At 34.6% G+C, this 25,183-nt stretch overlaps 1 protein-coding gene across 2 annotated transcripts; it reads right to left on the reverse strand.

The window, feature by feature from the left end:
* Positions 1-240: 240 nt before the first annotated feature.
* On the reverse strand, positions 241-23,493 carry LOC110683536 (ubiquitin carboxyl-terminal hydrolase 12-like). 2 transcript variants are annotated; one of them, XM_021859929.1, is made up of 32 exons: positions 23,295-23,493; positions 22,878-22,944; positions 22,559-22,709; positions 22,304-22,461; positions 21,548-21,813; positions 21,240-21,458; positions 21,057-21,165; positions 20,836-20,951; positions 20,507-20,605; positions 19,752-19,861; positions 19,268-19,342; positions 17,904-17,982; positions 17,684-17,830; positions 17,515-17,595; positions 17,305-17,424; positions 16,630-16,752; positions 16,253-16,330; positions 16,005-16,093; positions 15,771-15,879; positions 15,387-15,455; positions 15,190-15,300; positions 14,005-14,060; positions 13,710-13,887; positions 13,502-13,603; positions 13,340-13,411; positions 13,026-13,091; positions 12,807-12,872; positions 12,498-12,584; positions 12,235-12,351; positions 12,048-12,122; positions 11,857-11,943; positions 241-339 (listed from the first exon to the last, which is right to left on the reverse strand). In XM_021859929.1, the coding sequence occupies exons 1-32, from the start codon at positions 23,322-23,324 to the stop codon at positions 256-258; spliced, it is 3,396 nt and encodes a 1,131-aa protein (XP_021715621.1). In that variant the 5' UTR covers positions 23,325-23,493; the 3' UTR covers positions 241-255. The 2 variants fall into 2 exon arrangements, with proteins under 2 accessions (XP_021715621.1, XP_021715622.1); XM_021859930.1 differs by lacking the exon at positions 241-339 and adding an exon at positions 10,678-11,438 and having other exon boundaries at positions 23,295-23,491.
* Between the last annotated feature and the right edge of the window lie 1,690 nt (positions 23,494-25,183).

Here is a 25,183-nt window from a genome sequence, read left to right on the forward strand (position 1 = left end):
CATTAGGAGAGCAGAAATTAGTATATGGTATCCTTTAGTTATTAGAAAGAGGAATCATCTGCAGTGGAGAGACCAAATATTACCCAGGCTTCCCTGATCCATCATTTTCCTTTATTTATTTATTTATTTTTAATATACTGCATAATGTTCCGACTAACTCAGGTTTTATCATTACACATAGATGAAGCTGTTAAAATCTTTACTCATTTAGACTCATGAACCATGACGACTACTAACACAGCAATGGAGTACCCCTTAAGGATACCAGAGTCCGCCCATGCAAATAGAATTATATTTTGAATTGTAGATTTTTACAGGCTTCTCGAATGTATGACGGTTCTGCAATTTCCAACCACAAAAATTAATTGAAGAACACTTCCAAATTTTTTCAGCACTAAGTGCATCAAGAGCTTGCAAGATCTGATAGTGAGAGAAAGTAACAATGTATGCTAAATGATTCAGCAGTGTTATAACTCATATAAATGTATTCATAGTTGAATCCAGTTCAGTTTTGCAATACATCGTAGTTAAATCCAATTCATTATCATGTTAAAAATAGAACCAAATGTTTCAAACTAACAGTCGGTGTCACAGCTCAACTTTGATCATGCAATACATGAAATTAGATTACTTTATAGATCTCATTGTTCATATGACATATCAATAAATTTTAGGCATGGTATGCTGACAAGACAAACCAGAAAATAAAACACTTTTACCTGATTTGCTGTGTAAGTTCTTTTAGGAGCTGTATCAGCATGTTCCCACGCACCATAATCCAAGGTACTGTTGCAAGTTCTTTTAGAGTACCCCCTCACAAACGACAGTGTCAGCCCATGCAAAGAGAGTAATCCCAAAATCACGATTCTGCAATATGCAACCATAAAAGTTATTGAATAACAGTTGCAAGTTTTTCAAAGGCTAAGTGCAATAAGCGTTGCAAGATCTCAAAGCAAGAGAGGTAACAATGGATGTTAAATGCTACAGCAGTGATGTAACTGCAGTCATAGTTATATCCAGTTCAGTTCATAGTTGAATCCAGTACATTTTCATGTTATAAACAGAGCCCAATGTTTCAAACTAACAATAATCTGGCACTGTTCAAGTTCAATCATGCAACATCTGGCTCTAGATTACATCTAAAGCCTCATTATCCATGTTTCCAAATCAATCTACATTCAAAAATCTTAAGGCACGGTATTATACTATGTAAGACGGTGTGAAACTCCTCGTGTAGCATATTCTCATTCATCAAATATATAGATTACAACCTAGGAATCTCAACAGGTACAATCCTAAGTATATGAGAAGATGCATTACACCAAAGGTCATCAAGTATTTACTTGGAGTATTTACTGTGAGAATACTAATCATATTCTCTAACATACTACTTGTATTATGATAACGACGAATCAGTATAAAAGGCACTTTTACCTGATTTGCTGTGTATGTTCTTTTAGGAGTTGTGCTAGCATGTTCTAATCCAAAGGTGCTATTCCCAAGCACCATAAACATTCTTCTCTGGAAGGCAGACAGAAGGACCAATTCAAAAAGAACAAGATGTTTTCATCAGCAGCAACAAGAACCAAACGACTTCACATAATATGTCAACTTGAACACATAACCATGAAATGCAGTAACATAAAAATTCAGCATACCTTGGAAAACTTTTCATCTGGAACTCGAAATTTCTTTTGAATATAACCCTGACTCAGACAAAGTTTCTCCTTCATGACTCACCAGCAAAAAAGGCTCGCCGAAGTTCTATATTTGCTATTAAGGTAAAAGTCGATCAAGATGTATTCAAAGATCCAATATAAGCCAGATGTCCAAGACTCAGAGTCATCACTAGGTATAAAGAGAAAGAGGTTTGAGGGAGAGACTTTGAAAGGACTGTTTATAGATGTAAGGTATCTACCATTTGGTTCTGTACTGTCTCTTTAGTGAAATGGTACACATAAATAACTGGATCATGAGGACCGACCCAGGTTCTTCTCTTCTTTGGGAATCTACGAAACAAAGCATTAAACAACATCAGGATTAATCCATAGTTATGTCCAGATATCATTACATGCATTGACATAGAAGGCTATTTGGCAACATTAACATTATAAAGATCTAAACAATGATGTAGCTACAAAAATATTGGTCAAATTTGATAACATTAACCACAGAAGTCAATTGACCGAATAATTTGAGTGGAAGATTATTAGGTAACACTGACCTCTCCTGCTCGTGAAGTCCAGTTTCATCAGGTGGGAAAATCTGCAATAAATAAACAAAATAAATATGAGTACAGATCAAGTTCTATTTACATAAAAACAAGACACATCAAGATTGCTAAATCAAGGTCAAAGGACAAAGATGGTAGCAGCTCGATCTATTTATTTTACTTAGTGCATATCAACATACACATGTATTACGTATAGCACTGCATAAAACCAAGTCTGTACCTTTGTCTTCATATCACTAAGAATATCAGACGATCTGTAATGTTTATGCCCTGGTGCCATACACTTACTAATTACATTGGTATAGGGAAAAAAAGGTGTCACCACTCAGTAAGTAATGCACGTAATCAAGGAAAAAATATGCCTAACCATCTGTAGAAAGCAGGCTCTATACGAATTAAAATGCAACTCTGTAGGTGCAAATCAGTAGAAACTTCTAAAAATTTGTTGTCCAAAACAGAGAATGTATACCAAGTTGCAACAAATGTCATACTAAAAGAAACTACAACTTTTGATTGAACAACTAACCAGCCAATTCAATTTCTTTATCAGCAACATAGCCACTAGCCAGCCAATTCTTTCAGCTTTCCTAAAATCTATCCTGGTTTTCCAGTGGCCTTAACAAAAAGTCTTCCTACGTAACTGAAGTGATGAGAGGGAGGAAAAACATTACTGCCATTATAAATAAGATTGCACACAATACGTTCACTAGAATCTATTATATATGATGAAGTGATGAGAGGGTGGAAAATCATAATGCTTGAAGAACAATAGAATCTAAGCCTTTGTCTTGTCCTGTATGATAATATAACAACTTTAATCATTACCAGAAAAACGTGTTTTCTTAGTGCTGCAATTATGCTATTCCAGCCACAAAAACTTACAGTTCTATTTTTACACAATGTTAATTAAAATCAAAAAGAGGAAAACATGACAGAAACTTACTATTCCAAGAACAATTTAAGTTCTGCATTATGAACCTTAATAGATACTTCCCTTAGCTGTCCAACCTACAACACAAATTGGACAAAAAAATCATGAGATCCACCGCATGGAAAATGGCAAAAGCATGCATTATTGTCACTGATATCTTCAATTCAACCACAAACTTAACACAGAATAAAGAACTAGCCAAGTGTTTCACTTTAAAATTATCGTAAGGAAAACGATCCGGGAAAAAGGTATCCCTTCAGTTTAGTCATTATTAAACAAAATTCACAGGGAAAAAGGGAGATCTACATATGTTTATAAGATGTAAAAATACTTGCCAAACACAATGCAAAGGGCTGGAACTGATGACTAGGTTTCTTCCAAAGGTGTCAATAGTTGATTTGGCCAATATGTATGATTGCCATTACCTCTCAATTAGTATTGGGATGCCAAATTCTTTAGCAATTTCCTCCTGCATGGATATAATGTCAAAGCTTACGTATGAATCAAGCAAATTTACTTGCCTAATCAAGACCAAAAAAAAAAAAAAGTGATCAGATTGGTAGGTTAATGAAGTGCTGTGTTGATGACATGGACAGCCCTATGACCTAAAAGGTGGCATAAGGCCTACATAAGGAGCAGTTCCAGTGAGTGTAACAAAAGATGGAAAATAAAACTTCAATAGCCAACCTGTTATATATAAAGTGTTAGGTTTATCCTTTGACAAGTAGTTGGTACATATAGGATGTAGGAGTAATGGTATGTAGTAGGAAACATTTTCTCTGTAAAAAGACAGCAGCAAATGCTAAAGATTATCCGTGACACGATCCAAGAGCTACAATTTTAGGTCTATCGACACTTCTTTCCTAGTCCAAAATAAAAATAAGTTTCATAAACTTGTACATCAAAGGTATTATGAAGTTCATTTTGTACTCGCATCAAGACAGGGCTGCAACTCTTTCCAGGATAGTGTATGTTCGTAAAAAAAGGAAGGATATACAGATGAATTACCTTGAAAACATCAAATGGCACCTGCTTCTGAATTCGAAAAGATTCAACTTTGTCATGGTCTACAAGATCAAAATACTAGTAGATATCCTTCCCTATTTGCTCGGTCAAGTCATCATCTCGTGCAACCTAGAAATAAAACCTTCAATCAGAACATACATTAACAAGGAAAGAGTATACATACCTAGGATTACATCCAGAGAGAAAAAAGCAGTAACCTTTATGATGGTATAAAGGTGTGCCTCTACCTTCTCCTTCTCCTCCTTTTTCTTCCGGTTCTCTCTTGCAACGTTCCTGGATAGAGAACAAACAGATTAATTCTTTAAACATTGCATCTTAGAACACAGCACAAAATTAGCACCACACAAAGTCTCACCCTTCTGCAATGTATTCTTCCACGTTACACAATCTTCTCTTTTTCACTTTTGCATATATAAACAAGCATATACACATTTGAATATTTTGTGAGCTTGAATGGAGTGTTATTGAAGCCAGGATTTGTCTGTGGTAACTGTAAAGAAAAAACAATGTAGGATAAGTTATTCATACAAGAAATATTCCCGCAGTGCCAATTAAAATATACCTCCTCTTCACCACCATGCTGCTCCTCCAAAGCTCTCTTCAAATCTTTCTTAGTAACCAATTCATCATCAAATTTGTACCTAGTAAGCACCATAAAGGGTAGTATCAAATTTGACAGAGCGAGAGAATCAGCATCCATAGCATTCTACATCATTGACTAACAGAATACGAACAAAATGGTATCCAAACCACTGCCCAGTCTATCAATTACAGCTTTACTGTCAGCTGTGCTAAACCTAATTGGAATCAGAAATCGATACCAAAGTGGCAACAGCTACAAGGATAGCAGGTTGAGGGGGAGAGTAACTTATTGGCTAAATAATTGCAAAATGTCAGTGATTCAAAATTAATGTTAGAGATTGATTATGAAATAAGTCTGAATAAAATTGATTGTTGGCATAAAACTGATTGGTTTTGGAGACAAAACAGCTTACATAACTTATTCGTCCTCTTTTTGTCCAGAGGTGGATGGGGATGGTAAGGAGCTGGATGTGAAGAGAATGGTACAGGGAAATGGGGTAACTCAAGTCCATGAAGGAGAGGTGGGAGTGGGAGTGTGGGACTTGATGCCAAGAATCTATGAGGAGCTCCAATAAGGAAAGTGGGGTAAGAGAATTCAAAACGTAGCCAACCAAATGCTGAATAGTGCCCTCAACAAACAGTACCCTGGAATGAAATATTAACATAAAGATATAGTCATGAATTATATACTCTAAAGAGGAGCAACATGCAAGATTGTTCCATTCAAAACCCTACCTTCCTTTTGACACCAAGCTTTTCACTTGGAACCCTACAGACTTAGGTCTTGGACATCATGCATGCTGCATGAAAGAATCTCATTTAAAAGATTTGGTCAATTCTTTAGTTGCAAAGCTGCTGTCGCTGTATTGTTGCTTGTAAAATAAACTCAGAAGAGCCAGAGGAATGCTTGCAGATGGCATATCATTCTCAGTTGTAGGCATATGATACACAGCCTACATACCAAATGCAAACAGATAGTTAGCTTACTGAAACATTCAACAGACTAGCTGGGGCTGCAATTGATCTTTCAGAAATAAGCAATGTGATAGAGTCTAGAGCAGAGAATTCAGTTAGATCCCTGATTCTTAAGCCCGACATACCTTGTCTCCTTTTTAGTATCATGGGACCAATTCAATAGTCTACAATCTTACAAGCACCAACCTCAGCTCAGCCTCCACAAGATCAATTTCATTTACAAGATACCCTCTGCTGGGGTCATATATTAGGCATATAAGATGTAAATCTGCAATCACTTTCCCGAGCATTAAACTGGTGTTGCGTATCTGCAAATTTACACAAGGGTGATATAAAAGAAATTAAAATGTAGCACTAAAAGAAATTTTTTGACAGAAGCACCAAAGCAGGAGATTTGAGTCACCTTGCATTTGCCAATCATATCAACACACCAGTCATAGAAAGATGAAAAGCAATGCAAGTTAGTATCTATTCTCGTAGGAGAGATTGGCCTTATTAATTGGCTTTCCGCACAGTCAAGAAACAGATGAAGAGCAACTGTAAACCGCGTCTATCCAGGGTATCCTTAGCGATAGCAGCCACCTTGACATCAGAGATAAATTGCCTCAGTTCCTGCACCCTCCATGTTCGTTCAACAATAAAAAGCAAATGCATGGAAGGATAAAAAGAAGGTTAAGGCTTTTACTAGTTACCAAAGGCAATACATATCTTTGCTCACGGTACACTTATTGTGAATATGCTTGACCTCAGCTGAATCGTTCATACCTCCACCTGTAAAGCAATTTAGGAGAATCAGCAACATTGAGATACAAGGACAGATTGCTCTCTTTAACTTAAGAGTATCATAGACGTTTACTTGGAAAATTAATGTCTCTCAGTCGATTTCAGCAGCCCAATAATCATTGGGGCCATTTCTAATCTTACTTTATGTTTCAACTCAGGATTAGTTTCCTCGATATCAAAATCATTACGTCTCTTTTGACGGGGCCATTTTTTCTCATCTTCAACCTCATTGCCTTCAATATCATCACCAATCACCATCATCCCAAGCAAACGTCCAAATATTACTCCTTCGATATCTCAACACGGTCTTACTAAAATAATTGAAATTTTTACTATCTAATCCTAACCATAACTCTCTGCTCATTTGACGAATAAACGCATTCTGGAGGGCAATATAACGCGTCGGCTCAAACACATTTGCCACCACACTGACACACATAAAATTTGATTCCACATTAACATTTCTGTGCAAACCAATAAGTGCTCGACACAAAGCTTTGAATCCAAATCTTATCCGGGCTCTCCATATACCTCCGGGCAAGTCCAAGTAAGAGCCTCTGAAAGCAGGAGTAAGCTCGGTTGCATTCTCAACTGAATATTTTGCCCCAACTGTTTCTCTCCAATTATTGTCGCCATCCTTAATTGCATACAAGTAATCATTGTTTTTTGCTGCCAACAAACTGATATTCAAATAATACCCTTCGACGTGAATGATAAAAACAGGGGGATTTCCAGTATTCGTCGTACTAGGTATCGAGAAGATATCTTGTTCTTCAACCTCTATATTTTGTTCTTCAACCTCTATATTTCTACCAGAACATAACTTCCTAGCGTCGCAAGTCATACGCAGGAGTCTAATTTTAGCTTTCGATGTGTCACACCTGTTGATACGAAACTCAACACGGTGATTTTCAGGCAATTCTTCAATAAATCGAGAAGAGAGCCTAATCGTCATCCTGTATAATTCATATATAATGTAATTAAACGATTTTGAATAAACAGGAAAACACCATAACACGTCTATAAAATCTCAAAAACAAATTAAAAAAATCCGTATTAAATAGTGTACTAATCATCCCAAATTCTTTCAAATCTACCCACAACAATTTAACAAAACATTACTATTAATTCAAAATACATTTATAGAACAATACTAGTTGAACAATCAGAAGTAATTCCAAATTTCAAGAATCAGAAACCCAACTTAGTCATAAAACATCAAAACAAGCAGAAAAATTAAAGGTCATCGATCTACATTCCATTTATCATTATAAATCTCAAAGAAGAAAACTAAATTGAAGTTAATATTGAGCAGAAAGTATATAACCGAACTCCCGAAGCGAAGAGAAGCAAGCTGTAAATGAGTTGCGAGAAAGCAATAATGGAGACTAAGCTTGAGCTGGTTTGGAATGAGGAGAGAGAAAGAGGAATAGGGAAGAAGAGGAGAGAGAAAATGGTACGGAGTAGTAGGTAAAGTAATGACAAACAATAACACAAAACCTTGAGTAACAATGGCGGTTGTAGTTGAAGTTCTTGAAAATGAGGAGAGAGAAAGAGTAGAGAAGAGGAGAGGAGTGAGAAAATGAAGAAGTGCAAATTTGATGTGCAGAGAAGAGAGAATTACTAAAGTGTGCAGTAATGGACTAATGGTCATATCACCACCATATTAGTAGTACGGAATAACAGAGGTAGAGTTGTACAATTTCATGCAAAATCCTTTGTTTTGGACACATCTTATATCTACTTGCTTACTCCTTATGCCCTAATGGTTTTTTATGAAGTGGGTTTTGATTAAGAATTTATTTATCACTCTATTGGTTTTATTTTCATCTCGATCAATGTTTACCTGTACTATTTTATTTTTTGAAAAAGGTTGTCTAATTCTTACTTCTTATTACTCTACTCTATTGGTTTTCATTTTTTTTTTTCGAGAGATTATTATGTTCGGCGGGTTTTGATTAATTATATGTAAGTTCAAAGTTCAAAATAACAATTTGAGTAGCATTTGAATAGGAGACAATAAAATGTGGGTATGAAGTTTGAGTAGCGATTTGAAGAAACTTTTTACAAAAAAAAAAAATACTAGTATAAATGGGCTAAGAATCAATGGATGGTTGAGAGTAAAGGGTGAAGGAAAGAGTAGATTTTGAACTCAAAAAATTTGTACTCGTAGTATATAGCCAAGATTAAAAAGAAATTACTCACGCAAACCAAAGTGAAAAATTTGCTACAACACCCACAAATCAACTTTTCCAGGAAAAATTGAGTTGAAAGCTTGCAGAAGAACAAGGAAGAAAGAGAAGTGAAATTGGAGGGAATGGAGGAAAAAAAAAAAAAAAAGGGAAATGGGTCTTTAAGTTGGGTCACGTGACACACAAGTAAGGGCCAATGCCGAAAATTCGAGTCAAAGGAAAAACGCCGTCTATGAATTTAATTATAAAATATATACTCCCTCCGTCTCTAAATTACATTCCTCCTTTCTATTTTTGGTATTCCAAAATTACATTCCTCGTTTTTAATTTTGATAAGTTTTTTTTTCGTAAATCAACTCTCTTTTTCTGTTTTATATTTAATGCTTTCTCACTCATTCTTACCTAATCTCACTCATAATCCTTGTGCCAAATTACAATAAATATGATTGGTTAAGAATTTTCAATTAGGAGCATGTGATTGGTCCTTTTTTTTTTTGCAAAGGATTGATGACATGTCATGAGTAATAATTAATCTATCTTTGTACTTCCCATTGCATTATCTAATTATTGTTATTTGTCTTATTTTTCCCTCCTTAATTCCCGTATAAATTTCCAAAGAGAAATGTAATTTAGGGACGGAGGGAGTATTATTCATTGAATTTGTCATCGTAAAATAAATTTTTAAAATTGTGTGATAAAAAATGCATTTAAAATCTCTCAAATAAAATGCATTTTAAAAAATATTCATCTGGTTTTTTCTCATAAAATAAATTTTTAAAATTGTTTGTGAAAAAAAAAAAGCATTTAAAAGTTTTAGTTGATAAAATTTCCAATAAAGTTTAAAACAAGCATATTTTATGTCACAGTATTACCGGTACTACTTTACAGAGTTCTATAACAATGTAATAGAGATTATTATGTTTTATTATTATTATTATTATTATTATTATTATTATTATTAGTATGGTTAAAAGGGGTAAGAAACAATTAGAATTGAATAAAAACAAGAAATTTTGTTGGCAGGAGTATTACTAGTACGTCGTACTACTTTATGCAGAGTCTATGGCCTCTATGCAATAGAGTTTATATTTGTCATTTTTCTTTTTTCTCCCAAGTTTTGTAAGAATTGTGTGCTCTTTCGGTTTATAAAAATTTCTTTATCATGAAAGAAAAACCAGATTAAAATCACAATGGCTATACTACTTTTTATCTTTTTTTTTAAGGGATTTTTACTTTATTTGAATTTACTATTCCGGTTAGTTGAGTACAAGTATAATTGCTTTTTATTTTTTTGAAAAGAGTACAAGTATAATTTCAACTTACATGTTATTCCTCGAAAAAAAATTAAAATAAAAATCTTAACATGTTATGTTGTCATGGCGGGAGTACATTATTCATATTTAGGGACGGAATCAAATACTGTATAGTATTATGGACTAAATCTTTGTTACAATTTATTGAGGGATGAAATCTTTGTTACAATTTATTAAGGGACAAAACTAAAGATATTATGGATGAAATCTTTGTTACAATTTATTAAAAAGCATTCAGAAACTAATTATCCATTCTTTCGCAACAAAATAAAGGCAGAAAGGATAACCAATTATAAAGGTGGAATACTGGGATGAATTTCACTGGGTATTTGGAATGAATTAATTTTGAAATTGGTATAGTTAGCCAAGTGTATTACAAATTCTTGATTAAGATGGGACTTTTTTAAAGTTACCTACTATTGTCAAGTACAAATTCTTGAAAACAGTCTCATAATCTCATGGCTCACCAAGTCACCATTTAAATAACTGAAGATATTTTATAATAGGGATACGATTTTGAGGATGTCTATAATAAACATTTACTTTGTGAATAAAAGCATTTTCACCAGATAATTCATGCAGGTCTGCAATCAAAGATGAAAATATGCTACAAATGCACTTTTGGACAAGTGTCACGTATAATTGGGCGTGGAACATCTCCAGAAAATATACTGCAAAATGTTCCGACTAACTCCGGTTTTATCATTACACATAGATGAAGCTGTTAAAATCTTTACTCATTTAGACTCATCAAGCCTGTACTTGACAAACTTCTTTTACAGGGAAAAAGACCAGGTAAAAAATAAAAATAAATAAATAGAGAGCGGGGGAGCTGCATAAATAACAAACAAACAATTATCAGTCCGAAACCCCCAAAACTAGACATGTGCCTAAATAAACAGGAGAGGTGAGCAAACGAAAAAAAATGGCGGGCACCCCAACTATGCTGTGTACACATTCCTAAAGCCAAAATCTCATCTATGTACCATTTTTTTTAAAAAAACTTACAACTGTGGCTGGGTACCGAGGAACACACACTACAGCCATTGAAACCAACTCCATAAGTGAAAATGGAAGACTTGAAAAGCTTGACGAGGGTTGCAGACTTGTGGTCGACAAGAAAAATCAAATACCGGCATCAGAAAAAGATCTTCCACATACACACTACAAGAAAGAATTATACAGCTAACAAAATCCATTCTAAATCCTTGCCGACACCCGTACTGACCAGGGCATCTGATATGCTAGGTGCTGGTTTGCTCTGGACCAATGAACCATGACGACTACTAACACAGCAATGGAGTACCCCTCAAGGATGCCAGAGTCTGCCCATGCAAATAGAATTATATCCCAAAATCACCCTAATTGTAGATTTTTACAGGCTTCTCGAATGTATGACGGTTCTGCAATTTGCAACCACAAGAATTAATTGAAGAACACTTCCAAATTTTTTCAGCACTAAGTGCATCAAGAACTTGCAATATCTGAAAGTGAGAGAAAGTAACAATGTATGCTAAATGATTCAGCAGTATTATAACTCATAAGTATTCATAGTTGAATCCAGTTCAGTTTGTGATATATCATAGTTGAATCCAGCTCAGTTTTGCAATATAACATATTAAATCCAGTTCATTATCATGTTAAAAATAGAACCAAATGTTTCAAACTAACAGTCGGTGGCACAGATCAACTTTCATCATGCAATACATGAAATTAGATTACTTAATAGATCTTATAGTTCATATGACATATCAATCTAGACTAAATAAATTTTAGACATGGTATGCTGACAAGACAAACCAGTAAATAAAACACTTTTACCTGATTTGCTGTGTAAGTTCTTTTAGGAGCTGTGTCAGCATGTTCTAATCCAAGGTACTGTTCCCACGCACCATAAACATCTCTTCTCTGAATGGCAGAGACAGAAGGACCAGTTCAATAATAAAAATCAACTTACAAAAAAATGCATAGCAATAATAGACAAACAAACATAAAAGAGAATAAAAAAGAACCTGAAAACGACTGGACACAACATCAGTGTCCTGGAGATATTCTGGACGCCCTAATGAAAGAAATGCGAACTTCCACTGGCAAAATAGAGCAAAGAACAAGATGTTTTCATCAACAGCCGTAAAACCAGACCGACTTTCAACTTGAACAAATAACCATGAAATGCAGTATCATATGAAATCAGCATACCTTAGAAAATTCTTCATCTGGAACTTGCAATTTCTTTTGTATTCTCACCTTGACTTCAGACAAAGTTTCTCCTTCATGAATCACCAAGAAAAAAGGCTCACCAAAGTTCTGTATTTGCTGTTAAGGGAAAAGTCAATCAGGATGTATTCAAAGATCCAATATCATACATAAGTCCAAAAATCAAAGGTTGTCACTAGGGACAAATAGAAAGAGGTTGGAGGAAGAGATTTTGAAAGCACTGTTTATAAATGTAAGTTAGCTACCATTTGGTTCTGCGCTGTCTCTTTAGTGAAATGGTACACATGAATTAGTCGATCATGAGGACCCAGGTTCTTCTCTTCTTCAGGAATCTAGAAAACAAATAGATGAATAAACAATGTTGGGATTAATTTGAAAGTTATGTCTAGATATCATTACATGCTTTACCATAGAAGGCAATTTGGCAAACACTAACATTATCAAAATCTAAACAATGATGTAGTTACAAAAAAATACTGGTCAAAGTTAATAACGCTAACCACAGAATTAAGTAACCAAATATTTTGTGCGAAAGACTATAAGGAAACACTGACCTCTTCTGCTCGTAAAGTCCAGTACTGATCATTTATATTCTCAATTTTTTCATTAGGAGGGAAAATCTGCAATAAAGAAGCAAAATAAATAATTGTTTAACTAGATACATACAAATTGTAATATCAAGGTCAAAGGACAAAGATGGAGGCAACTCTATTTATTTTGAAACAGTTAAAACTGAACAATAAGTCTATCGGATAACAAGATATAAGCTGTACCTTATAGATCTTGTGATAAAATACTTCAAGCAGCCTCAGCTCAGCATCAGGATGTGACAATTCAACCTACTCAAGAAAAGGCAAATAATTAATAATAATAGGATAAGGGCAGATAAAGGTCAGAAGTTCAGGATATTAACACTCCAATAATTGTCTCAGACAAAAGATCAACAATTGCAAAATGAACAAGAAGAATTTGAGATGCAAGAATAAGAGCTTTGGTCAGCAATAGAGGGAATGTAGAACAAAGATATGCTCAAAATACAAGGTGCATAGCAAAATACACTTGGTACTGCATAAAACCAAGTCTGTACCTTTGTCTTCAGATCATTAAGAACATCCCCCACTGTACTCTGTTTAGGCAGTCTAATAGTGTGAATGGTTACCTGATAAAAAAGGAGGCACCAAAAAAATTACTTGAGAACACATTAAATCCTGGAAATAAAAGGTATAAAAAAAAATCTCAACCAACTCACTTCATCTTTTGTCGCATGATGGAAAGCAACTTTTAAAGTTTTCAAGCCTTGTAATTCTGGCAAAGGTATGTCCAGAACTTCATAGTACAGTATGTCAGAAGTCTGAAATTTCAAAATTAAGTTTTAGGAGGTTGAAGCAATTAATTAAAACACACAGCGTATAACCACTATCTGTCATTGCTTGAAAGCTTAATAAATAAACCATTACCTGGTTGTAGTGGACCAGCATGTCCGACAAATGATCCACGCCCCGGTATTTAATAGGTTGGGGCTTTGGTTGCTGAGAATAACAGTTGTGAGATGTCAGCCTTAATTTGGATGGATCGTCCAAACCAAGCTGACGAGCCACTCGTTCTACTACATCATCATATGTATGATGTCTTGACCTACCATTAATCAAAGAAAGTAAAAAGGGTAAGAGCGGACATACCATTCACATACAACATCCCTTAATCAAGCACACATAAATGTATAGGGAAGTGTTAAAAAAAAGGCCAACTTACAACTCCAGACAAAAATCATCTTCTTTGGGTCTCTCCAGAGATCTGAAATGAACAACCTATGAAGCAAACAAATAGATAAGGTAGAGAGACACAACCAACAGATGTGCACATATTGACAGCATAAACAGGTTAAATAAAACCTACATATAAATCAGCTATCTTAAGTAACATTAACAGCTACTGAGAAGCTTTGGAAGGTCAAGACATACATGATTGACTCAAAGTACCAAAGCAATAGAGGAAGATCCAATAAAATGTTAACACGAAGAAAATGCAAGGACAATACAATGCGAGTAACTTTAATCAATATTTTCAAGAACAAAGATAACGTAAGCAAACACATGGGAGGGTGAGGGAGAGAAGATTATGAGATGCACAGGCACACAGCATCTACCAGTGTAGTGTAAATGCTAGAAGATTACCACCAATTGGGATCTTGATGGCGAATAATAATAGCTACAAAGATTGAAGCCTACAAAGGACCAGCTCCTATGTCAGCTCTAGATGGACAAATTAAGTCTCTCAAATGAGATATATGCAGGATACCTATACCAGAAATTTTCATAACTGATATACAGCCGTCTGATATAATAATTCCTAAGTTTATTCAGTTGCACAACCACTCATTTCAAGAACAAACTATGTTAAAATTGACCACGAAAATCTGTTAATACTCCCATCATTCCTGAAAGTCAGACTCGGTTACTATAGACTCTTGTTTCTAAATCTAGGAGTGCATGGAAAAAGAAAGCGGGTGCAAGGAAAAAGTAAATAAAACAAGAGATACGGTATAAATATAAGTGGTTCAGAATGAATGAAAAAAAGGTGTAAATAGTGCGGGATAGGGGGGTTCAGATAGTAAAGGGGCTTTCCAAAATAGGTATAAAGTAGAAACAAGTTGAACTCTTTTAGACACTCAAAACGGAAGAAAGTGAGTAGGGAAAAAAAAATACATATCAGAATTGCAAACACTAACGTTTGTAATTTTTTAAACTACAAAACCCAGTAACTGCATGCAAAGATAGTTTAGGATATAGAAACTGACAATATCTGTTAAGTATACACAATAACAGCCAAAATAAACGTCAGCCCATCACCACTTATATACATTTCGGACCTGTAAAGAGATACTCCTAATTGGCAACTGAAAGGTTGTGTAATTAGAAGTTCAAGAAGAAAACGTACTTGCCGATTGTGAACATAGTCTAAGAACGAGGGAACATCTGGATAACGGCATTTTTCTGCGGCTTCAGCTGGAAGGGATTTTTGGAAACAGACTATATCCCCATCTTCAAGCTGGTAGTCAAAGATCAAGATGTAAAAAAATGGAAATGTACATCATAGTCACAGATAAAAGTTGGAAACGTTTCTAAAAGACATACCTGGCTACCACGAAAAGTGAGATTTCGGTCAATATGTTCGCACATAACAGTTGGTTCAAACTTGATTTCCTAGAGACCATAACATATAACATCAGACAATCTGTACAGTTTACGTCATAGTGCCATACTCTTTATAATTACCGTGATATAGGGGAAAAAAGTGTGACCAGAGCTATAAACTACTCGGTAAGTAATGCATGTAATTAAGAAAAAATATGCCTAAGCATCTGTAGAAAGCAGTCTCTATACGAAAATGCTACTTGTAGGTGCATAATAGTAGAAATTTCCAAATATTTGTTGTCCAAAACAAAAATATCATAATGTATACCGAGTTGCAATTAATGTCACACTTAAAGAAACAACAATAACTTTTGATGAACTAACCTCATATAATTCAATTTCTTCATCAGCAGCATAGCCAGCCAATTCCTTCAGCTTTCCTAAAATCTCTCCAGGTTTTCCAGTGGCATTAACAAATAGTCTTCCTACGTAACTGAAGTTATGAGAGGGAGGAAAAACATTACTGCCATTATAAATTAGATTGCATCCCTGAATAGCAAAAGCAGGCTAAATTATGCAGTGCACACAATAATAATCACTAAATACTATCAAATTTACCGCATCTCTTCTTTCTCAGGATCATAATGCTTAAAGAACAATAGAATCTCATCCTTTGTCTTGTCAGGAGGTGGAAGAGGTCGTAAATCCTGTATGATAGTATAATAGCTTTAATTATTACCAGAAAACCGTTTCTGCCTAGTGCTGCAATCATGCTATTTCAGCCACAAAACCTAACAGTTCCCTTTTTACAAAAATAATTTTAACAGAAGTCAAAAAGAGGAAAACAGAAGATGACAGAAACTTACTATTCCAAGCTCTATTTCCAAGAACAATTTAAGTTCTGCATTATGAACCTTATTAGATACTTCCCTTAGCTGTCCAACCTACAACACATTCAAAACAAAAAATTTCATCATGAGATCCACCACATGGAAAATGGCAAAAGCATGCATTCTTGTCACTGATATCTTCAATTCAACCAAATATTTATTGAATAAACAACTAGCCAAATTTTTATCACGTTAAAATCATCCTACACAAAACAGTCCGGGAAAAAGGTATCCCTTCAGTTTAGTCGTTAATAAACAAAATTCACGGGAAAAAAGGAACATCTACAAATGTTTTTAAGATCTGAAAATACTTGCCAAACACATAATGCAAAGGGTTGGAAATGAAGACATACAGATTGGGTTTCTTCCAAAGGTGTCAATGGTCGATTTGGTCGATATGTATGATTTTGGCGCTTAGCCCACAGCCAAAACCGCTGAAATTGTACTGGGATGCCAAATTCTTTAGCAACCTCCTCCTGCATGGGCAAAAAGTCAAAGGTTATGTATGAGTCAAGCAAAAAAAAATTGCTCAGATTGGTAGGGCTGTGAGGTGCTGTGCTGATCAAGACAAAAAGAAAAAAACCCTACTAGATGACATGGAGACCTATAACCTAAAAGGTGGCATATGGCCTACGTAAGGAGTAGTCCCACAAAAGATGGAAAATAAAACTGCCAGGTTCCTAAGATAATTTCAATCGCAACGCTGTTAAACTTATTAAGAATATCCTTTTGACAAGTAATTTAAACATATAGGATATAGGAGTAATAGTTTATCATAGGAAACACTTTCTCCGCAAAAAGACAGAAGCCAATCCTAAACATTATCTTCGACGTGATCCAAGAACTATAATTTTAAGATTATCCTGTCAAAATTAGTTCTACTACTTTCTAAAAAAAAGTTTCATAAACAATATGTATCAAAAGTATTGTTATTTCAAGTTCAACTTGTACTCCAGACAGTCCCTGCACCCTTTCCAGGATAGTAGACAAGACCAAGCTATGAGGATTGATCCAAATAGAAGAATTACCTTGAAAACATTAAATGGCACCTGCTTCTGAATACGAAAAGATTTAACTTTGTCATGGTCTACAAGATCGAAATAGATATCCTTCCCTATTTGCTCGGTCAAGTCATCATCTCGTGCAACCTAGAAAAAGAAAAGTTACAATCAGAACATACATTGACAAGGAAAGAGTATACATACCTAGGATTACTTCCAGAAAGAAAAAGCAGTAACCTTTATGATGGTATAAAGGTGCGCCTCTGCCTTCTCCTTTTTCTTATGTTCTTTTTCTTCCTGTTCTCTCTTCAAGCGTTCCTGGATACAGAAAAATAAAAATTAATTTTATAAACATTGCATCTTAAAACACAGCAAAAAAAAAATCAGCACCACACTAAACTCTCACCCTAAGATGTTCAGCAATGTCCTTCTCATCCACGTTACACATAATCTTCTCTTTGTCACTTTCACGTATATAAACAAGCATATATGCATTTGAATATTTTGTGAACTTGAATGGAGTGTTATTGAAACCAGGATTTGTCTGTGGTAACTGTAAAGATAAAACAATGTAGAATGAGTTGATCCATACAAGAAATATTCCCACAGTGCCAGATAAAGTTTACCTCCTCTTCACCACCATACTGCTCCTCCAAAGCTCTCTTCAAATCTTCCTTAGTAACCCGCTCATCGTCAAATTTGTACCTAGTAAGCAACACAAAGGGTAGTATCAAATTTGACAGAGCGAGAGCAGAAGCATCCATTGCATTATACATCATTGACCAACAGAACATGAACAACATGGCATCCAAACTACTGCCCTTAGCCCTCAGTTACAGCTCTACTGTTAGCTATGCTAAACCAAATTTGAAACAGAAATCATGAGCCAACAGCAGTCAATTAATGAGTACCAAAGTGGCAACAGCATCGAGGAGTGCAAGTTGAGGCAAAGAGTAACTTGCTGGCTAAATAATTGCAAAATGTCAATGATTCAGAATTAATGTCAGGAGATTGATTGAAATATTATCAGCCTCAATAAATTTGATTGTCAGAATAAACTGATTGGTTTTGGGAAATAAAAAAGATTGCATAAACTATTGCATAACTTATCAGTCCTCTTTTTGTCCAGAGGTGGTGGGCAGTTAGTTGGTGGGGGACAGGGATGGGGATGGTAAAGGTATCAAGTCCATGAAGGAGAGGTGGGGGTTGATTTGTAAAGGATTTATGGGGAGCTCCAATAAGAAAAGTGGGGAAATAGAATTCAACACATAGCCAACCAAACACCTACTAATGGAAATGGGAGTATCATATCCCATTGCTTTCAAAATTTCCCAGCCAAACGCACCCTAAATTTGGCCTTTTTGTAATGTCACTACAGCATACTACTATCAACTACCACAGAAAATTATCACTCCAGTTAAACAAGTCACAACTTCAAATACCCTATTCTGTAAAACTTGAAATTTAATTATGGTAAACATTTGAACTGTGCACAGAAAAAGTTCCACATAACGTTATCCCTAATGTGCCACGTATTCCTCCCTATTCGAACATATTTAATCTCATAGGATTATAGTGACAAGATAACAAACCAGATTTAAAATTATCTAATTAAATGACTTCTCTTCATGTAATTTCTAATGTGAAGGGGAGAAAAAAAAATCAAGATTTATGCATCACTAACATTCAGAGCTAGTTAAAAAAATTCCCTTTGTCCAGAAATGATCTAGCCATGGCTCCAAGAATTATTAAGCCATACAAGTTGCAGTACTAGACTGTATACCAAGCCAAAATGAGTCAAATCACATTCTAAACATATACACACTACATGGGAATTTTGATAGATAGTAAATGGAGAAACCAAGAAATTTGAATGTAACTACATAAAATATTCAAAAAGCCATATACATAGCATATCCTCTAATGTGCAATTCTTTACATGCTAATGCATAAAAAATATACCAACCAACAGAAAAAGTTAAACGCATACCACTGATCAGTAAGAGAAGGCCTTATAAAGGCATAATAATGTCCACCATGCACCCCACCACTGTGAACCAAAACACTGCAAAATGATATTTGTACATATTAGAAGTGTCATCTTTCCTCAAGCAAAGCAACAGTATAGCCCATAATCAGACAGGTAATCCCCAACTGACCACAAGGCTTCAACATAGTTACCACTAGAAATTCATGAACATGCTACAATCCAGGGATCAAGAAAATGAAAGCTAAAGAAGTTAAAGGCCAAATTAAGAAACTTAGGTAAAACCATAGAACAAATATCAAACAGAAAAATTAAACCAAGACATGAAACAGCATAGGTCTGAATGCCACCTGATCCAATCCTAACATATGAAAATTTACCCATTCAATATACAAAAGCAATAAACTCACACTACACAATTCAGCTCCAGAACTTCCACCATGAAGTGCCCAGAAAGACAGTACAATATGCATAGGCATATACATACCTGTGGAGTGTGTATAGGTTACGGACACTTTTATCAGCATCAGGAGATAAATATTTCCCATTCTCGCGATCGAGATCAAGTTGAAGAGGAAATTCATAGCGATCATTTATCTATAGGCGACCAAGAAAACCGTAAGTTTTATCATATTGAAAATACAAAAAAACTCTTCGATTATAGATAGCAAATTGAAAATTAAGGAATCAGCAAATGTGCAAGGTGGTTTTAAAAAAAGCAAAATATTCACCTTTTCCTAGCAAATTTTCTAAATTTCTTGGTAAAAGCATAACAAGAGTGCAATGTATAATTAGGGATTTGCAGTCAAATGACTTGGAAATATTCTACAGCAATACAGAAATACAAGATAGTTGTGTAAAAGGAAAATACAAACTCTGTAATACAGAAGAGATGCATTTTAACTTTTTAAGGGATATATAATGAACAAAACAGCACTATAATCCACATTAAAACCCGTTAACCCGACATAAGTAGAGAGTGAGAGTAAATAGGTTGTAACATAAAAAAATACATCAGCTTTGCACGTGGAAAAACGTAAAGGAAAAAAGAAAAGCAGAATGTCATAGGGACCCGATGTCAGCAAAAGGCCAAAGAGAGCTACTAAAGCATAATGTTCCCCCTTTTCATCACTTTTTGTGCACTTGTTATTGGTAAAACACTCCACGAGATGATAAACATACAAATGTCTAAAATTGTGTATCAAAATCAAGTGATATAAATTGAGGATTGAGATGACCAACCTTCACCATTGTATCACGCATAAAATCATATTCAAATCGTTTGAGCTGCAGTTGAAGAACTGGGGGAAAATCAATAAACAAGACACCCTTCCTAGCATCCTGGTATTGACAGAGTCAAATAATAAGTAATAAATACTGACAAACAGAATCTTCAGGAAGGTAAATTATGTTTAAACATCAGCTAGATTATATTAAAAGAAGGGATCTTAAAAAAAATTAAGAAAATCAGAAAACCAATAGGACATCGAAATCTATAACCACTGCTTTAATCATGTGGTACACTACCCAAAGTGGGTGTCTTAAGGATCATGCAATGGTGTAATACTAACCTGTAAACCATACTGCTCAGCATGATACTTGTTATCACCCTCCAATCGCTCAACTTCCACATACTTATCAAAAGAAGCATAAACATCACGACAACCTTTGACATCGAGCTGAAGGTCTGTGACAGAATATGCAAGAAATTAAGAGCACATACCCCTGAACAGCCAAACCTAACATCCGGATGAGATTGCTATACAGAAAAAATCTAATCAGAAGAACTTACCATAAAAGGACTCCTTTCTTGTAGATTTGTAATCAACATTTGCACATTCAATATAGTTCATGTGATGCCCTTCAAACAATTGCTGAATAGTGCCCTCAACAACAGTACCCTGGAATAAAACATTAATAGATCATAAACTCTACAGATGAGTAACATGAAAGTTTATTCCATTCAAAAACCTACCTTCATTTTGTCTTCCAGCTTTTCACATAGAACTCTATTTAACTCCTGGACATCATGCTGCATGAAAGAATCATAAGTATCCCATCCAAAAGATTTGGTCAATTCCTTAGTTGCAACACTGCTATCGCTGTATTGGAGCTTGTAAAATAAACTCTGAAGAGCCAGAGGAATGCTTGCAGATGGCATATCATTTTCAGTTGTAGGCATATGATACACAGCCTATATACCAGATGCAAACAGAGTGTTAGCTTACCGGAAAATAAACTTGTATCCTTAAAATCAATAGATTAGCTAGGGTTACGACTGACCTTTCTGAAATAAGGAATGTGATAAAGTGTCTGAAGCAGAGAATTCATGTAGCATGTAGCTCCCTGATTCTTAAGTCCAACAAACCCCGTCTCTTTTTTCGAATCGTAAGACCAATAGTCTACAATCTTACGAACAGCAACCTCAGCCTCCACCAGAACAGTATCATTTACAAGATATCCTCTGGTGGGGTCATATAACTCACTTAAAGGCATAAAAGACGTAAACCCCCAATCACTTTCCCGGGCATTGAACTGGTGTTGTGTATCTGCAAATTCACAATGGTGATATAAAAGAAATAAAAATGTAACATTAAAAAATCTAAACCACCAAATAAGGCTTAAGGCCTGGATTGCCTACACATTGACAATTCTTTACTTTCAGCACTCGTAACTGCCAACATGACATGATTTTGCTAGTTAAAGTAGTCCAGAAAAGGTCGGGAAGGTCATGGATACATATTAACCATTGCACACAACAAGTGTGACATAGCGCCCAAATCACAATATAGGTCAACATTAGCATTAACAAAGCACACTCACACCTCATGTCTTTACTTACTGATTGGGTATCTATCATAATCCTTTTATAATCAATGCCTTTGATATGATCAAGTCTACAGCTCAATAAACTTATAAACTAAATCTCCAATTTTACAAGATGAAATGACATATCCACGGAGACATGGTAATTATTACAGCCAAATGCAAGGAAGGAAATAAAAAAGGTAAAGGCATTTATCAATTACTAAATAATACCTTTTCTCACGGTATACTTGTTATGAATTTGATTGACCACACCTAAGCTGAACTGTGCATACCTACTCCACCCATAGGGCAAACTAGGAGAATCAGCAACGTCAAGATACATAGACAAGTAGTCCACATTGTTCCCTTTAGGGAAAATTAATACTCGCCTGCATCAAACGTTGTATAGTAAGTTTATAACTGCCAACAAAAAGCTCTGCCAATAGCATACATAACGAGATTAACGACAAAGCTACTCAATAGTACCATTTGTAACCACCAACGACAAACACATCTGAATAGTGCTTCTTGGAATTTAAACGGGAGAAATTCTCAATCTTCCATGTAAACCTGGAGGATGGAGGATCCTCTGCCGGTTGATTCTCAGGATTAGTAGCAGGCTCGGCTTGCGCAACGACTAAAACGTAAACAAAACTAATTAGCAACAATACAATTAGAACCCTAGCAATGTGATTAGCATACTTATAAACTCAACCAGATCAAATCAACCCCCAAAAGAGATCAATCAACGCGAAAAAGAAGATAAATTTCAAACACAAATCCTAAAAAAATATTGAAATTTAACCTTCCATAGGCTGGTGATTGTCAGCAGCTATGTCAGAATGCGGGACAAGCATCTCCTCATCTTCTTGCTGCAAACACAACAAAAATCAAGAGTAAAAAATCCGATCCAACTTACATCAAACCCCTAATCAAAAACCCTAACATCAACTCGAAAGACGACGAACAATCAGCTAATCGAAAACAGTCCAATTAAAGTACCCAAAAATCAAAAAAAAAAATGCAGAAAAGCCCTAAAACAAACATAAGAAACAGCAATCAAAATAGAATTTGCCAAAAAACAAACAAAATCGACAACATTCGAGCGAATTGAATCAAACGCATGAATTGAGCAAGAATTCTGAAATTGATAGAAAATTGAAAGCGACGGAAACGAAGAAGGAGAAGAAGATGATGAAGAAGGAGGTTGGAGAAGGCGTACGTCGATGGGAGCAGGAGTCATTACAGTCATTGATGGAGGAGAGAGAAAGAGAAGAGGTGGAGCAGCCGTTAATGGTGGAGAGTACGGAGGAGAGAGAAAGATGGAGGGAGAGAAGGGAGAATGCAAATTGCAAAATGAAGGAGATCGTCAGAAGAAGGTGGTCGAGGTTAGAGGAGAGAAGGAAAAGAGAAAGGGTCTTTTTCGTCTTTTTCTTCAATCATGGGCATTTTCGAGTTTTTCTAGAAGTGTTTATCAATTTATTTCAAAATAATAATAATAATAATGGTCGTCTTTCAAAAAAAAAAAAAAAAAATTAATAATAATAATTGTCTTCTTATTAATCTGGTCAAGATTCGTACGTATCATTTTACACAAATAGGAAATCAAATCAAATATCATATGATATATAATAGAATTCAGAAGATAAAAGTTTTATTTTCGATAAAATACCAATTTTTTAGATGTACAAATTGAATTATATTTTATTCAAAAAAAATTATTAGATTATAATTCTAAAAAATTATCATATAAATTTACTTTTTTATATCATAATATTTTTTTAGAGCGAAGGAAGTACTTCAAGGAGTAAAACATACATTTATAATATATACTAACCGCTTAAAATAATATAGTTCACAATTTAAGCTAATAGAATTTTATAACTATGTAGACATGTCAATTAGGGTCGGGTCATGAGTAATTTCGGATTGAGTCACTTCAGGTTACGAGTCAAAACTGTTCAACCCTTGCCTAAAGTTTTGGGTTCGAAACAACCCAACGGGATTTGAACATTTATTTAATTTAATTTATTTTTTGCTAATTTTTTTTTTTTTTTATGTATTAAATCGAACATTTTCACTAATATTATTAGGCATTACTTTGATATATATATAATAAAAATTTATCTTAAAATTTAATAAACAACCCGGGCATCGCACGGGGCACGATACTAGTACTTGTATAAAAGGGAGTTTTTTCCTGAGTTTTTAGAAAGCCACGTAAGATTTAATTTTTTCAGCGCGCCACGTAGGATAATAAATTTTAGTGGTAGCCAATTAAATACGAAATTATTAACTTCTTTTAGAATTAAATAATTTAAATGACACATAAGCTAAATTGACGAATGAGATTTCCCAGTTTAAATTAATTAAATATAAAATATTATCTTTTGATATTAGGAATTTTATCTAAGTATATAACAAATTTTAGCACATAATTAAATATATATATATAATAAACAATTATTTTAAAAAATTCAAACAAACTGTGCATCGCACGAACTTCATCTGGTCATATTTTATTTTCAAGTAAAAGCGGATAATGAACGCGATGCGCTAACCTCAACTAACCATGTTTAGAGAGCTCTTTCGAGTCGATCACATGTCACAAATTTAGTTGTTGACAATATTGATAAGGGGAAATATGTAAAGACAAAATAAATAAGGGTATAAATGTTAACAAACTATTTTAAAAAAATAAAAATAAAAAAGTCAACTAGCAATAATAAAGGCAAAAAAGTACGAGTAGTAAATGTTTTAAAGGGTATAATTGTCCAAACAATAATATCCATAAAAGTTATCTCTAATTTTTAAAAGGTATATTATTATTATTATTATTATTATTATTATTACCCTGTATTAGGGATTAGGTAAAAAAATATTGGAGTCTTTGGGGTGGTATTTGTAAATCTAATATCAAGTCTCGTCTTTATTATCAAACCCACGAGATACATGGTTAAGTATGAATCAATCAAATCTCGGGTCCTCTTCCAAACAAATAAAAAAAATAAAAAAACTCGGGTTTGGATTGGAGCTCGAGTTCTTTTCAATTTTGGACCGCTTTATTAATTTAAATTGCTAGATTTTGATCTTTTGTATTGTATTACTCCA

The sequence above is a fragment of the Chenopodium quinoa genome, unplaced genomic scaffold, assembly GCF_001683475.1.
Source record: "Chenopodium quinoa cultivar QQ74 unplaced genomic scaffold, ASM168347v1, whole genome shotgun sequence".
Lineage (NCBI taxonomy): Eukaryota > Viridiplantae > Streptophyta > Magnoliopsida > Caryophyllales > Amaranthaceae > Chenopodium > Chenopodium quinoa.

Bases quoted from the DNA above. Each gene is read 5' to 3' on its own strand.
- LOC110683536 (XM_021859929.1), bottom strand. From the start codon at position 23,324: ATGACTGTAATGACTCCTGCTCCCATCGAC. The intron at 16,331-16,629 runs GTATGTCTTCAT...AATGTGTTGTAG, and splicing joins CTTTGGAAGAAACCCAATCT to GTTGGACAGCTAAGGGAAGT. The intron at 15,880-16,004 runs GTAAATTTGATA...TCATAACTTCAG, and splicing joins CCTGAGAAAGAAGAGATGCG to TTACGTAGGAAGACTATTTG.